Genomic DNA, 16,204 nt, shown 5'->3' with positions numbered 1-16,204 from the left:
CTGTGTAACCTTAACAAGTCACTTATCCTCTCTGGCTCTCACCTTCCCCACCTATAAAATAAAGGGACTGAGGGCAGCCCGGGTGGCTCAGTGGTTTAGCACCACCTTCAGCCCAGGGCATGATCCTGGAGATCTGGAATCGAGTCCCACATTGGGCTCCCTGCATGGAGCCTGCTTCTCCCTCTGCCTGTGTTCCTGCCTCCCCTCCACACCCCGTCCCGTGTTTCTCATGAACAAATAAATAAAATCTTAAAAAATAATAATAATAATAAGGGGACTGAAACTGGATAGTTAAGGTACCTTTCCAAATATAAATTCTAGGTTTCCCTTCTCTACCTGAGCAAGGAGAGGTATTTTGTATCCAAATACAAAACAAAAAACGCTAACATGAATGCTCCTTGATCTAATGACTGTTATTTAGAATTCAAGGTACACTATGTTTTTGGTCTTGGTGGTTTATACTACTTACAAGGTGACAAGTTAGGAAGGCTTATTACTAAAGCACACAATATAAGTGGCGTTGGCGTCAGACTTTCCATGCAAAGATGATCCAAACACCACAGAGTTGCAGTGGAAAAGTACTAGCCTGGGAATTAGGTTTTAACTTGAATCCGTGACATTTCTTAGGTAAGTAATATCTCAGGGTTTTGATTTTCCCAGGTATAAAATGACAAAGTTACACTAGATTATCTCTAAGACCTATCCTAAAATCAAAACTCTATGTTTCTAAGTGGTTACTATCAACCTACCCTTTTGTAATGCATTGCTTCCAAAAACATCTTGGTCTGCTTATAGATTTCTTGGCCTGTCTTGTGGAAGGTCTTGAGAAAGTCTATGAACTCTTTAGACACTCTATCCGTTTCAATGCTGGTTTGCCGGTTTATGGAAGGACTGGGAGCTTTTGCTTCCTGAATTTCTGCTGGGAAAATTAAACATAATGAGTTTTATTACATAGAAGATCCATGCATGGAATTACTTTAAGTATGTAACTTAAGATTATTTAAATTATACTTAATCAAAGTTAAACTTGAATTTAAATTGCTTTATGTTTAAATATTTGGACAACTTTACTTAAAAAGTGAGCTAAATCTATTTTATGACTAGGAGTTACAAGCAGATAAAACTACTATATATATATTCCCATTCAAATAAAAGTTACTCTAATATTTTCTTAGCCAAAATATATCATGCTTTGATCTACATACTTCATTGTAAATACTGAAATAGCACCACTATCTTGAACTTCCTCAAAAACTACACGAGTTACAAAATTAGTCAATAAGTAAAATAACAATCAGTAGAAGCACAAAAATGTTAGGATACTTATAAGATGTTAAATAACTAAAAAATAATAATAATAAATAAAATTATAATAAATAAATAATCTTCCAAATCCGTTCTACTTGTCAACAAGGCTACTCTATATGGAGACTAACAATTATTTACCCACTAGTCAGCTTTCAAGCAATACTGCTCAAAGTAAAAGAATATATCAAAAAGTAGCACAGTAATCATGACAGAACATATAGCAAAGAGGAAAGCGAAACAAATAAAACACTGTCTACTCTGTGGCCGCACAACTCTTTCCCCTCTTCAAATTAATACACTGAAAGTAAAATGGGACCTTTATAGAACAAAGATAAGGGTGTTAAGATAAAGTTAAGTGCTCTTGGACAGCACGAACTACCATCTGATCTCTGATCACGTTCCAAGCCTCCTCATTTTGAACTGTGCTAATTCAATAACTGTAACAAATTAAATTACCTCATAACTTCACAAGTTCTTTCTTATACAAAAAGAAAGATAAGAAGACAAAGTATCTTTTGAAGGTACTGAAATCAACTTATTACCTGCTTTCTCAGAGTAACTTCTTATAATTCCACTTTTTGAACTTTATAGTACCTGTGATACATTTTAATGATGAAGCTGCACTAAAATTTTAAGGGAAGACTGGATTATCCAAGGAGCACCTAGGTGGCTCCATTGGTTAAAGCGTCTGCCTTCGTCTCAGGTCAGGGTCCTGGGATCGAGCTCCACATCAGGCTCCCTGCTCAGCAGGGAGCTCATTTCTCCCTCTCCCTCTACTGTTGATGCTCTCACTAATAAATAATAAATATAATCTTTATAAAAGACTGGATTATTCAAGAGGCATAAACACATTAGACTACCTAAAAGAATGTACTATTAACTATGGTAAAGATTCCATCTCTCTCTCATTATTACATAACTGATTATCAAACTATGAGATACCTGTTAGACTTATGTTCAAAGTAAAGCAAAAACACCCTTTCTCCTCCAAGCTATACTATTAAGTAGTTAGCAGAATAAAGTTGCACTTTATAGTTATCTTTCTAAATGAAGTATTTGCATATCTTTCAAATTATCAGGTGTATCCTATGATTCAAATTGTACAAGCCCTAAAATCACATTAAAAGAAAAAAAATGTGCTTGCTTCAGCAGCACATATACTAAAAGAAAAACACACACACACATACAAAACCACTATATGTGTAGCTAAAAATACTACTGGTCTAAGTCATACAACAAACTGGAAAAAATACTTATAAGCTATATCACAAAGAGCTACTTTTCTTAATGTAAAAGAAGTCCTATAAAGAAGAAAAAAGTCTGGGGCGTCTGGGTGGCTCAGTTGGTGAAGCAGCTGATTCTTGAATTCAACTCAGGTCATAACCTCAGGGTCCGGAGACTGAGCCCCACATAGGGCTCCACCCTCAGCAGGGAGTCTACTTGAGGATTCTCTTTCCCTCTCCCTTTGCCTCTACCCCCACCATTCACAAGCACTCTCTCTCTCTCAAATAAATAAATAAATCTTAAAAAAAAAAAAAAGAAGAGAAAAAATCTAACAGTTCAACAGGAAAATGGGTAAAGAATTCTAACAGTGCACAGAAAGGAAACATAATTGGATCTTAACCACAGGAAACATGCTCTATCTCCGTCATGATAACAAACACACAACTTAAAACTAAAGGACATGCTGTTTTAAAAATTAACAGACAAAAATCTTCATCTGATGTTAATGAAGATATGCTGAGGAGGAAGCACTCTCATACTATGGAGGTGGGAGTGTAAAATGATATAAATGCAATGGAGTATAACTTGGCAATAATCATCAAAATTAAAAATACATTTATCCTATGACCCAATTTCTCAAAAATTAACTGCACATGCACAAAATGAAATATGTACAAGGCCACTCATTTTAGTACTACTTATAACAAGAGAAGACTAAAAAGGGACTAAATTGTAGTTTAATCCATAAAATGGGACATTATATAGAGCAGAATATATGTAATAAAATTTTATGTGTTTATAAATGAAAATAAAAGAACATAAGAACACATCAGAAACTAATGATAAAGACTGTCTGAATATGGGAGAACAATGGTCGTAGTGGCTAGAAACTATATGGGTGAGGGACCATACACATTTTGAGCCATCTGAATGTACTACTTATTTTCTAAGCAAATAAATAGAGTACAATTCAACTTATAAATTGGCCACATCCTTCCTGAAACATTTTTTACCAATATGGAAAACCAAAAATTTTTCTTGACATCCTGTATGATTAGAAAAAATTCTTTAATACTTAAAGAGTTTAATCCTTCACTCAAACTGGTACTTCCACTCCTAATCATAATGGAGTAATAGGGATTGGATTTACCTTACTACCTTAACAACTAGAAAATCAGACAAAATACATGAAATAATGGTTTGCAGATACTGGAGGTAGATGGGGGAAATGGGAATAATTCATTTCCCAACAGCCAGGAACAAAGAACATCAGCAATGGCAAATATAAAAAACATTTTCTCATTAAAAAAAATTTTAGATGGTAATTGTTTAAAGCTAAATTAATAATAATGGATTGTGGGATTTATATCCTATGTATAAGTAAAATGTAAGACAATAATAGCACAAAGAATGGGAGGAAGAAATCTAAGAATACTATTGGTAAGATTCTAATACATAAACTGGTATAACACTATGAATATAGAGTAGTTAAGATATTTTTTAAACCTCAAAACAGCCACTTAAAAAAAAAAGAGGCACATCTAATAAGCCAATAGTGAAAATAAAGATGTAATCATAAAAAATAATCTCAAAAATAATAAATAAATAAATAAGTAAATAAATAAATAAATAAATAAATAAATAAATAAAAAGGTAGGAAAAGAGGAGATAACTAAGTCCAGATGGGATAAATAGAAGACAAGGACCAAGATGCTAAGTTTTAGCACCATATTATCAAAAATTTCAATAAATATAAACAGCCTAAACAGTCTAATATAAGTAGCCTAAACAGTCCATGATCCCTATATATCTTGTAAGAAATCTGCTTTAGGTGCACCTGGGTGGCTCAGTCAATTAAGCATCTGCTTTCAGCTCAGGTCATAATCCCAGGGTCCTAGGATCGAGCCCCATGGCTCACTGCTCAACGAGGTATCCACTTCTCCCTCTCCCTCTGCATTTCCTCCCTCTCCACCCCACTTGTACTCTCTCCCTCTCAAATAAATAAATAAATAAATATCTTTAAAAAAAGAAATCCACTTTATTATTTTTTTTAAAGATTTTATTTATTTATTCATGATAGACAGAGAGAGAGAGAGAGAGAGAGAGAGAGAGAGAGAGGCAGAGACACAGGCAGAGGGGGAAGCAGGCTCCATGCCGGGAGCCCGACGTGGGACTCGATCCCAGGACTCCAGGATCACGCCCTGGGCCAAAGGCAGGTGCTGAACCGCTGAGCCACCCAGGAATCCCCAGAAATCCACTTTAAATATAAAGACACAGATACATTAAAAACTGAAGAAACAAAAAGGATATGCCATCCAAACAATCAAAAAGAGCTGGAATAGTCATATCAAATATTGGAAAAAGTAAATTTCTGAACATGGAATATTACCAAGGATAAAGAGGAGAATCTGCCAATGAAAAAGGGGTTAATTCTTCAAGAAGACATAGCAGTACTAAATGTGTATGCACCTAATAACGCAGCTTCAACATAAATAAAGCACAAATTGATAAAAAATAAAGGAAGCACAAATGGAGAGAACTGAAAGGAAAAATTAAAAATCCATAATTTCAGTTGGAGGTTTCAATATTCTTTTGGGTAACTGATATTATAGGTGACAAAAAATATTAGTAAGGATAGAACACCTGAGCGATGCTATCAACCAGCTTGACCTAGATAACATATATAGAACTCTTCACTCAACAAAAAAGAATGCACATTCAATCTAACAACAACAAAAAGATAATTTACATATAGTGAATGTTTATTACGTGCTAAGTATTTATTTTTATTTTTATTTATTTATGATAGTCACAGAGAGAGAGAGAGAGAGAGGCAGAGACACAGGCAGAGGGAGAAGCAGGCTCCATGCACAGGGAGCCCGATGCGGGACCCGATCCTGGGTCTCCAGGATCGCGCCCTGGGCCAAAGGCAGGCACCAAACCACTGTGCCACCCAGGGATCCCGTGCTAAGTATTTTTACAGTTTTTCTTGTGTAATCCTCACTACTCTACACAGTGGTACATTTATGATGCTTACAAATGAGGAAGAGGAGGCCTTATTCAAGCCTATTAAGTAACTTACATAATGTTGCAGTTTCTTAAGTGGTAAAGGCTAGAATTTGAACCCAGATCTATGTGCCTGGACTCCAAAGCCCAAGCTCTTCACTATGCTGTAATTAACTCTGCATGCCAAAGAGAGGACTGAAGACTCTTCAAAGGAACACCAATCCCTGTGACTTGGGAGGTCTGCAGGCCAGTTAAGGGTAGGGAAACATTAGCCATCCCTTTATTGCTTTGCTTCTGCATACTCTTCCCTCCAACAAATACTTTTCTCCAAAGACGGATAATGACTTTAGAAATCCTTTCAAAATGTAAATGAAGGGGCACCTGTGTAGCTCAGCAGTTGAGCATCTGCCTTTGGCTCAGGTCATGATCCTGGGGTCCTGGGATCAAGTCCCGCATTGGGATCCCCGTAAGGAGCCTGCTTCTCCCTCTGCCTGTGTCTCTGCCTCTCTCTGTGTCTCTCATGAATAAATGAATAAAAATCTTTTAAAAATAAAATATAAGATATCCTGTATGATACCATAATGGTGGGTACATGTCATTATACATTTGTCCAAATCCATAAAATATATAACACCAAGAGTGAATGAACCCTAATGTAAAATATGGACTATGGATGATAATGATGTGTCAATGTAGGTTTACTAATTGTAACACAAAACTTAACATTCTGGTGCAGGATGCTGATAATGGAAAAGGCTGTGCATGTGTGGGGGCAAGGGACATATGGGAAATCTCTGCAACCTCTTTTCAATTTTACTGTGAATCTAAAACTGCTCTTAAAAAATAAAATAAAATCTTAGGGGCACCTGGGTAGCTCTGTTGGTTGAGTGTTGGACTTTTGGTTTCTGCTTAGGTCATGATCTCAGGGTCCTGCAATCAAGCTCCATGACAGGCTCTACACTCAGTGTAGTCTGCTGGTCCCTCTCCTGCTTGTTCTCTACCTCCCCCTCTGCTGTTCCTTGTGTGCATGCTTTCACTCTCTCAAATAAACAGAATCTTAAAAACAATAATAATTAAAATCTTAAATTACAAAAGAAAAAAGTAAATCAAGACTAATACTGGGGACACCTTGGGTGACTCAGCGGTTGGGTGACTGCCTCTGGCTCAGGGTGTGACCCCGAGGGCCGGGATTGAATCCCATATTGGGCTCCTTGCGGGAAGCCTGCTTCTCCTTCTGCCTGTGTCTCTGCCTGTCTCTCTCTCTCTGTGTCTCTCGCAAATAAACAAAATCTTAAAAAAAAAAAAAAAAAAAAAAGGTTACTTCTGCTCTCTAGTTATTAGTACAAATTTTTTTTTTACATTTTTTTTAAATTTTTTATTTATTTATGATAGTCACAGAGAGAGAGAGAGAGAGGGGCAGAGACACAGGCAGAGGGAGAAGCAGGCTCCATGCACCGGGAGCCCAACGTGGGATTCGATCCCGGGTCTCCAGGATCGCGCCCTGGGCCAAAGGCAGGCGCCAAACCGCTGCGCCACCCAGGGATCCCAGTACAAATTATTAAAATTAACACTTGGCTGTTTCTCTCTGACCTTCCTAAAAACCAACCTCCCAATAAAAGATCAGAAGTTTGAAGTCTGGATTACAGAGTGGAAACTGAGAGAGGCAGAGTTCAGGTACAGAAGGAGATGAGGCCATTTTGGATAGCCAGTGGGTGTTCAGAAGGAAAGACAGAAAAGAATAACTTCCCTTATATCATATTTTGGCTAGGATCTAGATGGCGATTGCTTGCTCTTCGACTTTAATACAGAAAATTTTAATGTAGAAAGTACATTACATAATGTACAAATATATGCTATATGTATATATCATATTATATAAGTAATACTAATTTCAAGCATAAACAGTCTGCCATGAGTATTGAGTGTTTCATTCCCTATCTACACACTCAGTTTAAAAAGTTTCTGAGGAGCCTGCGTGGCTCAGTTGGTTAAGGGTGCAACTCTGATTTCAGCTCAGGTCATGATCTTGGGGTCATGAGATGGAGCTCCGTGACAGGCTCTGCACTCAAGAATGGAGTTTGGCTGAAATTCTCCATTCTCAGAATGGAGCAGGGAGCCTGCTTCTCCCTCTGCCTGTGTCTCTCTCTCTCTCTCTGTGTCTCTCATGAATAAATAAAATCTTTTTTTTTTTAAGATTTTATTTATTTAGGGCAGCCCGGGTGGCTCAGCGGTTTAGTGCTGCCTTGGGCCCAGGGCGTGATCCTGGAGACCCGGGATCAAGTCCCACGTCGGGCTCCCTGCATGGAGCCTGCTCCTCTCTCTGCCTGTGTCTCTGCCTCTCTGTCTCTGTCTCTGTCTCTCTCTGTGTGTGTCTGAGTAAATAAATAAAATCTTAAAAAAAAAAAAAGATTTTATTTATTTATTCATAGAGATGCAGAGAGAGAGAGAGAGAGAGAGGCAGAGACACAGGCAGAGGGAGAAGTAGGCTCCATGCAGAGAGCCCAACGTGGGACTCGATCCCGGGTCTCCAGGATCACGCCCCGGGCTGCAGGCGGCGCTAAACCACTGTGCCACAGGGGCTGCCCTGAATAAATAAAATCTGGAAAAAAAAAAAAAAAAAAAAAAAGAAGTTAAAAATAGAACTATACCTTGCAATCCAACAATCACACTACCCAAAGAATACAAAAATGCTAATTCAAAGGAATACATGCAAAAAAAAAAAAAAAAAAAGGAATACATGCATCCTGATATTTATAGTAGCATTATCTACAACAGCCAAATTATGGAAATAGCCCAAATGTCCACTGACTGATGAGTGGATAAGATGTGGTGTATACACAATGGAATATTACTCAGCCATAAAAAAAAAAAATGAAATCTTGCCATTTGCAAGACATCAACGGAGCTAGAGAGTATCATGTTAAGTAAGTCAGTCCTAGAAAGACAAATACCATATAACTTCCCTCATGTGAGCAATTTAAGAAACAAGACAAATGAGCAAAGGGGAAAAAGAGAGAGAGAAACAGACTCTTAACTACAGAGAACTGATGGTTACCAGAGAGGAGGTGGGTGGGGGGAGGGGTTAAAACATGTGACAGGGATTGAAGAGTGCATTTGCGATGATGAGCACAGGGTGTGTACAGAAGTGTTAAATCACTAGATTGTATATCTGAAACTAATATTACACTGTATGTTAACTAATTGGAATTTAAATAAAAACTTAAGGGGCACTGGGGTGGCTCAGTCTGTTAAGCATCTGCTATAACAGATCTCAGGGTCCTGGGATAGAGTCCTGTATCAGGCTCCCTGCTCAGTAGGGAATCTGCTCCTCCCTCTCCCTCTCCCCTCCCCCCCCCCACTATTCATGCCTTCTCTGTCAAATAATAAATAAAATCTTAAAAAATAAATAAAAATAGGGCAGCCTGGGTGGCTCATCGGTTTAGTGCCGCCTTCAGTCCAGGGCATGGAGACCCAGGATCAAGTCCCATGTTGGGCTTCCTGCATGGAGCCTGTTTCTCCCTCTACCTGTGTCTATGCCTCTCTCTCTCTCTGTGTCTCTCATGAATAAATAAATAAAATCTTAAAAAAATAAAAATAAAAACTTCAAAAAGTAATAACAAAAAATAAAGCCTTCCAAGCAGAATAATATATGCTTTTGAATTATAATGGTAATATTTACAGGTATCATTAAATAATTTTCCATAACTATAGACAATTAATGATTTAATCAGTCATGCTTATGAACCAAAGCTGCCTTAAAAACCCCTAAATTGGGATGCCTGGGTGGCTCAGTGGTTGAGTGTCTGCCTTTGGCTCAGGGAGTGGGCCTGGGGTCATGGAGGATCAAGTTTCACATTGGGCTCCCTGCAGGGAGCCTGCTTCTCTCTCTGCCTATGTCTCTCGTAAATAAATAAATAATATCTTTAACAATAATAAAAAAAAAACAAAACCTAAATGATTAGGTTTGTGGAGTTCCACATTGGTGTATGGCCCACAGAGGGCATGATAGCTTGGTGGGCCCCCCTTGCTCTCTGCGTCTCTTCCATTTGCTTATTCCTGTGTTGTAGTCTTTGTAATAAACTATAATTATTTTCCTGAGTTCTATAAAAGTCATTCTAACAAATTGTCAAACCCGAGGAGAGCCTTGTAGGAATTCTTGACTTATAGCTGGTTAGTTAGAAGTATGGGTGCCCCGATTCCTGAGGTATGTCTGGGGTAGGGGCAGTCTTGTGGGACTGAGCCCTTGACAGTGGGTTTTGGGCTGTGAAGTTCGTTCTCACTCTGGGTAGTTAGTGTTAGAAAAAAGACTGAATTCTTGGCCACCCAGTTGGTGTCAAAGAATAAAAGACACCAAATATGCCATACAGGGAAAAAATTTCTCATAGTCCTTACCAAGGAAAGTCAGAAAATAGTCACAATTATAAAATCAGTTCTAAATTGAACTTGGGGAATCATTACCTCAGTTTCATCTAAATGTCAAAGTGGCCCTCATGATTAAAGTAGCAATTCATTAGTTATCCTTCAGACGATGTAATCAACACTATGCTTCTATTTAATTAACATGTAAAGTTCAGGTCTTGGGACAGCACTGAATGCTGGAGGATTAAGGTTTTAAGTCTTATTTTGAAATAATATCAAATTTACAGAAAAGCTGCCAGACTGACACAAAGAATTTCCTTAGGAACACTTGGGTGGTTCAGAGATTAAGTGTCCGACTTTTGGTTTTGGCTTGGGTCATGATCTCAGGGTCCTTGATTACAAGGAGCTTGTAATCAAGCTCCTTGCTGGGGTTCTGCACTCAGTGGGGAATCTGCTGGAGATTCTCTCCCTCCCTCTCTCTAAAAATAAATACATCTTTAAAAAAATAATCTCTTTATACCCTTTACTCAGATCCATGAAATTATAACATTTTGCTAAGTTTTTCTAAATTTTTCAGGTAATGGGCAGCCTGGGTGGCTCAGCAGTTTAGCGCCACCTTTGGCCCAGGACCTGATCCTGGAGACCAGGGATGGAGTCCCACATCAGCTTCCCTGCTTGGAGCCTGCTTCTCCCTCTGCCTGTGTCTCTGCCTCTCTCTCTCTGTGTGTCTCTCATGAATAAATAAAATCTTTTTAAAAATAAATAAATAAATAAATAAAAATTTCAGGTATTGTATATATCATACTCTTTATCCCTTAATATGAGTGCTTCTTAATAACAAGGATACGCTTTTACATTACTACGGTATAGTTCCTGAAAAAAGTGCTGTGGGTTTTTTCCTTACACAGGATCCAACTGAGGGTCACATCTTCATTTGGTGGTCACATATACTTAGTCTCCTTTAACCTCTAAGGACTCCTAGCCTTCCTTTATTTTCATAATATTGACAATTTTAAAGAATACAGGCAAGTCATTTTATTGAATACCCTTCAACTTGGGTTTCTCTGCTGTTTACTCATGACTGGATTTGGGTTATAACTTCTCAGCTTGAATATTACATAATTCATGGTACGTTCTCAAAGTATTATAACTGGAGGTATATAAAGTCCATTTCCCATAATTACATAGCTACCATTTTCCTATTTGTAATTAATAAATTTGCTGTCGGGAGTTATTTTGAGATGATATTCATAATTTGTTCCTTAAGAAACTCTCCTCTCACCCCAGATTTAACAATGATTGATGAAATTTGCCTGAATCAATTCTTACTGCAATGATTGCAAAATGGTGATTTCCTATCTCTATCACTCCTTCCATATTTATTAGTCAAAAGAGTTTTCTCTGGGCACCTGGGTGGCTCAGTTGGTTAAGGATCTAACTCTTGATTTCAGCTCAGGTCATGATCTCAGGGTCATGAAATGGAGCCCTGCATCTGCATCTTTATCCCCAGCTGGCTCTGTGCTCAGCTGCTCAGCAGGGAGTCTGTTCAAGATTCTCTCTCCATCTCCCTCTGTCCCCCACCCCACACTCTAGAGCACTCTCTCTCTAATAAATAATTAATAAATCTTAAAAAAAAAAAAAGAGAGAGAGAGCTTTCTCTTCTCCTTTAATCATGTATCTATTTTATTAGTTGAAAGGAATAATGGATTATTTTATTCAGTCAGGTATATTCCATTTATTGTCCTTATTTAATACTCAAATTTGGCCAGTGGGAATCCACAGAAGCTGGCTTCTGGGCCTTTGACATGTCCCCAAATTTTGAACAGCCCTTCTTTCCCTGCTCCAGCCCCTGAATCAGTCTTTTCTCCAAGGAACCCTTGAGGAGTTCTCTTTAGTGAAGCTTAGTATTTAGAATCTAAGGTCTGGTTGGAAAAATTGGTATTTTAATTCTAAAAAAAAGAAAAGATAGTCTTCCTATGAGCACTGCCTTTAGATTAGTTTGTGAAAGACGCATGTAAGATTCTATTCAGGGCAACAAGATTCTACTTGAGCTCTAAAAGAAAAAGGGCTTTCAAAATGAATCAGCAAGTATTTCAACATGGCCAACCAACTATGACTTACTCTATTAAGTTATAATGGCTCTCTCAACCTTACTTTGGAAATTTAAAAACTGTAAGTAAATGGAGTCTTTAATAAAACTATTCCATTAACCTTTTCTGAAGGGCATCCAACTCTTAACAGGATACTACAATTCTTCAAACTCCTTAGAAGGCTATATTTATGTTCTGTTTACTACCAACCTGCCTTGGTTTAAGAGCTTTCTTTCACGCCACGGATAGAAGCAAGAAAAATATCAAGAGCAAAGGCATCACGTATTAATGAAGTAAAACAGAGAATACAGAATACAAAAGGCTTGTTTTAGTTGAGAATCAATAAATTAAAACCACTTGTAGTACAGGCAACCTTATCCAACAGGCAAAGACCAAATAATCAGTCTGAAATGCAAAGTTCATCTAGCAAAGTTATAGAAGTAGTCTACAAAGATCAAATAGGATCTTATTTTCTAATACACCTAAATTTTTTTCAATACTTTGAGGTCTTTATGATTTCTATAGACCAAAACAACTAAAGATTAAAATCTAAGGTAACAGTCTACCACTTGAAAAGAAAAGCAGCTAAGAAGTATACCAATACAATTTTTTTAAATAAAAACAACTTGGAATTGTCTCTTTTAAAGTACAAATCTTCTTTCATAATATAATGCATATTATACAGATATTCTTAGGATACAATTTTTTAAAAGTACCAAGGATAGGCACTGAATGTAAGAATGTAATGTACTTCAGTAACAGACACCTCATCAAGTATCTATCCACAGATATAGATGCACATACAGATACAGATACACACACACACAAACACACACACACACACACACACACACGTATTTACAAGAGGTCAAGGAATATAATGGAAAAAAATGGAGCCAGGAGTTAGGGGACTTGAGTTCTAATCTAAATACAATAAATGACCTTGAGTAAGTTACCTAATATTTATGGGATTTCATACTGTCATTTATTTATAAAATGAGGCAGTTAAAGCCATTGGTTTTATAACTTCTACACTATTTCATATTTTACCACTTTATTGTATATCATAATTTCCTAAGGTTAATGAGAACTTCCCCAAAGCAAGAAACATAATTTAAGCTAAATAGGAATAAATGACCCTAATACCCCTGAGATCCTTACTAGTAGAGCTTATACTACCAGGAAAACAACTTGTATTTTTAAATAGCTAACATTTGGGAGCCCTGGGTGGCTCAGTGGTTGAGCCTTCGGCCCAGGGCATGATTCTGGAGTCCCGGGATCAAGTCCCACATTGGGCTCCCTGCATGGAGCCTGCTTCTCCCCCTGCCTGTGTCTCTGCCCCCACCCCTCAGTGTCTCATGAATAAATAAATAAAATCTTTTTAAATAAATAAATAAATAAATAAATAGCTACCATTTATTGGAGACTTACTATGTTTGTCAGGTGCTATGCTGAATGCTTTTAATTGCATCAGCTCATTTAATTCTTAAGACATGCCTACAGCAGGTATTACTGCCCCTCAGAACAGAGAGCTTAAAGAGATTTACTCAAGGTCACAACAGCTATTAAACTACAGAATTGAGACTCAAACAAGGAGACTCCAAAGTTTACGCTCTTAACCACCATGCTACACTACCTCCTAATAAATAGATCATGAGCCAGATTCATTCTGAATTTAATTCTAACAGGTACTGATTATTCTCTAATTACAATAGAAAAAACTGCTAGGAGTGACAGCCAACCAAGAAACAATTTCAAATTAATCATGTGAACAAAAAGATTATTTAAAGGTTTGCATTATTAAAGAGAAGAAATGTGTTTTGAGAAGTAACTTCTCCTTCTAATAAGACAAAACAGCAGCCATTAAATCTGAAAGACCAGCAAAGATCTTAAGGTGTGATATTATTGTTCATTTCACTATCTTCAGGCAGACAAAAAAAAAATTCCTGACAACTACCTGAGGTGATGGGGTTTGTCCAAAACATCTCTTCTGATAGCATCAGCCCCATCTCCATCACCATTTCAAATTTACTGCATAACTCTGACTACCAACATGAAGGTTCAAAGACTAAGTCCTAACAACAGACATTCTTTCTTGCTTCCAGCTAGGCCACTTCAACTAGCCCGTCTGCTGACCAGTTAGAACACATTTAACTTTGATGACAATCCTTCTGCTAGGTATATAGCATTTTAAGAAGCAGACAAAAAAGATAATGTACATACAAATCTATGCTCTAGAAAATATCTACTACGGGTTACTTTCACCCTTCCAAAAGCTCAAAGCCAGCCTTTTCCTATGTGTTCTCTATATATTTCTTCAAGATGCAAGCTCTCTCTCAAGCACTCAGAAAACCTCTTTGTTACATAACCTTAAGCCTAGATATAGTCATTTCTAATAAGTTATGGTTAGTAAGGCTATTATACAAAGGAGAATAAACCAGAATCCAAAAATTAAAGGCACAAAAAAAGAAAACATCCAAAAAGATCTATATTTGGATGATAATACATTTTATAAACAAAACTACATTATTTCAATTATCTTTATTACTCCTACAGAGTAATAAACAAGCTTCTCCAACACACAAGGACCTCTGATCAAAGAAGATTTTCAATTTTATATATTTTCTAACCCTTAAATCCCATTTCAGTTTCAAATCTGGGTTGCTATCCCCTAAATGCTTACAGTTATTAAAAAGCAGAGCCCACAGGCACTGTGGATCTATTCTGTATCTCATTTGAGCAGAGAGGAAAGAAAATTACCCTTTTTTGATCCAACCCTGGAAGAAGCACTAAAGAATTTCTTCACTGTGGTAACCTTGCGGGTCTTCTCGTTCGTTTTCTTTTCTTCAAACTTGGAAAATGTAAGGGATTGGGCCCCTTGGCTGCTCTGACTGCTGGCAAAAGCCTCTTCCTCCTCCCGTTGAAGTCTGCAATTCAAGAGAGGATTAAGAATGAGCCACACATCCTCTAAGTTTTCCTTGTATCTGAAATTATTACTCAGTGAATTGCAAGGGGATCTAAAATTTTTAGAACTGGCGCCTAAACACACCAAATAGGTCTGAGGTGTATGATAAGAAACTATCCCTCCATGGGATAGTTTAGACTTCAAAAGGGATCTTCTCCATGGATCATATTCATTCATTGTAACTAACTAAATGTAACTAAGGTTACATAAAAGAAGTAAACTCTAGTCATTTTCCCTAACAAGCTCAAGGCTGAAAAGGAGAAAGAGATAAGTAAATAATTACCATATAATATGATAGCTCCTACAGTAGAGAGTAAAACCCGACTGCCGTGAGAACATAGGGAAGAACAACTCAATCTGCTGAAGAAGCCCAAGGCTTTACAATGGTCACATTTAGGCTGGTCTGAAGAGATGAACACGGTTCCTCTGAGCGAAAGGACATTCCACGGAGAGGGAACTAAAAATGTGAAGGCATGTGGTTTCTTTTGTGGACCAAGTTTAGCATGGTCACTGATGGTGTGACCAGGGTAAGAAACCTTGAATGTCAAATCCATTATAATCCTCGATTTCATCATGTGGTGGGGACCAAGAAAGACTGTAAATCCAATAAATTGCCATTATCGGATCTGTGTTTTATAAAAGTAATGCAGGTAGCTATGTGATAACTTCAGGGGCAATAATTAAGAATACAAAGATTTAAGTGAGAGAAAATAAGGACCTGGAAACTGAGAAAGGGTGAAATTCAAAAGACTTCTCTGAGCTGGAATAAGTTCTACTTATCACTAGTTACAGACAATGTGGCAGGTAAAGGAGAAATTAAGAATGATTCTAATGGTTTTTAGCCAACTGAATAAAACTATGATGCCATTAATTGACACAGGATGAAGGACAGGTAGGAGGAAATGTTGGGACTGAGGATTAGAGTAAATAAAAACGATAAATTTGGCCTAGGATGAGCTTAATTTGAGGTATTTATAATAAATCTCAAAGGCTGTCCATAGAACAATGGCTCTATATGGTGATCCCAGCAGTATTACCTATGAACTTGTTAGAAATGCAAATTCTCAAACTTCACTCCCACCCTATTAAAATCAGTCTCTAAGGTGAGGTCCAGTGATGCCTCTTTTCATAAGGTTTCCAGGTGATTCTTATGAGAAACAGTGCTATAGAAAATCTCAAGCAAGGTCGCAAATGGAAGCAGTAAGAAACAGTAAGGAAATCACAGCTTAGAAGTGTTAGTCTGAGAATGGAA

General features: G+C 37.4%; 1 protein-coding gene across 4 annotated transcripts in view; it reads right to left on the bottom strand.

Moving 5' to 3' along the window:
• RABGEF1 (RAB guanine nucleotide exchange factor 1) overlaps positions 1-16,204 on the bottom strand; it is a 68,008-nt gene that overhangs the window by 26,718 nt on the left and 25,086 nt on the right. For 2 of the 4 annotated variants that reach the window (XM_038538997.1, XM_038538998.1), the window contains exons 3-4: positions 14,748-14,914; positions 750-919 (exon numbers count right to left, since the gene is read on the bottom strand). In XM_038538997.1, the coding sequence (XP_038394925.1) occupies positions 750-919; positions 14,748-14,914 (337 nt within the window). Of the gene's footprint in view, positions 1-749; positions 920-14,747; positions 15,046-16,204 lie in introns of all 4 variants that reach the window. The other 2 variants (XM_038538996.1, XM_038539000.1) reach the window with 2 other exon arrangements.

The sequence above is a fragment of the Canis lupus genome, chromosome 6, assembly GCF_011100685.1.
Source record: "Canis lupus familiaris isolate Mischka breed German Shepherd chromosome 6, alternate assembly UU_Cfam_GSD_1.0, whole genome shotgun sequence".
In the NCBI taxonomy this organism is placed as follows: Eukaryota; Metazoa; Chordata; class Mammalia; order Carnivora; family Canidae; genus Canis; species Canis lupus.
Note: the sequence above shows the minus strand (reverse complement) of the source record. Positions and strands in the feature narration are given on the sequence as shown.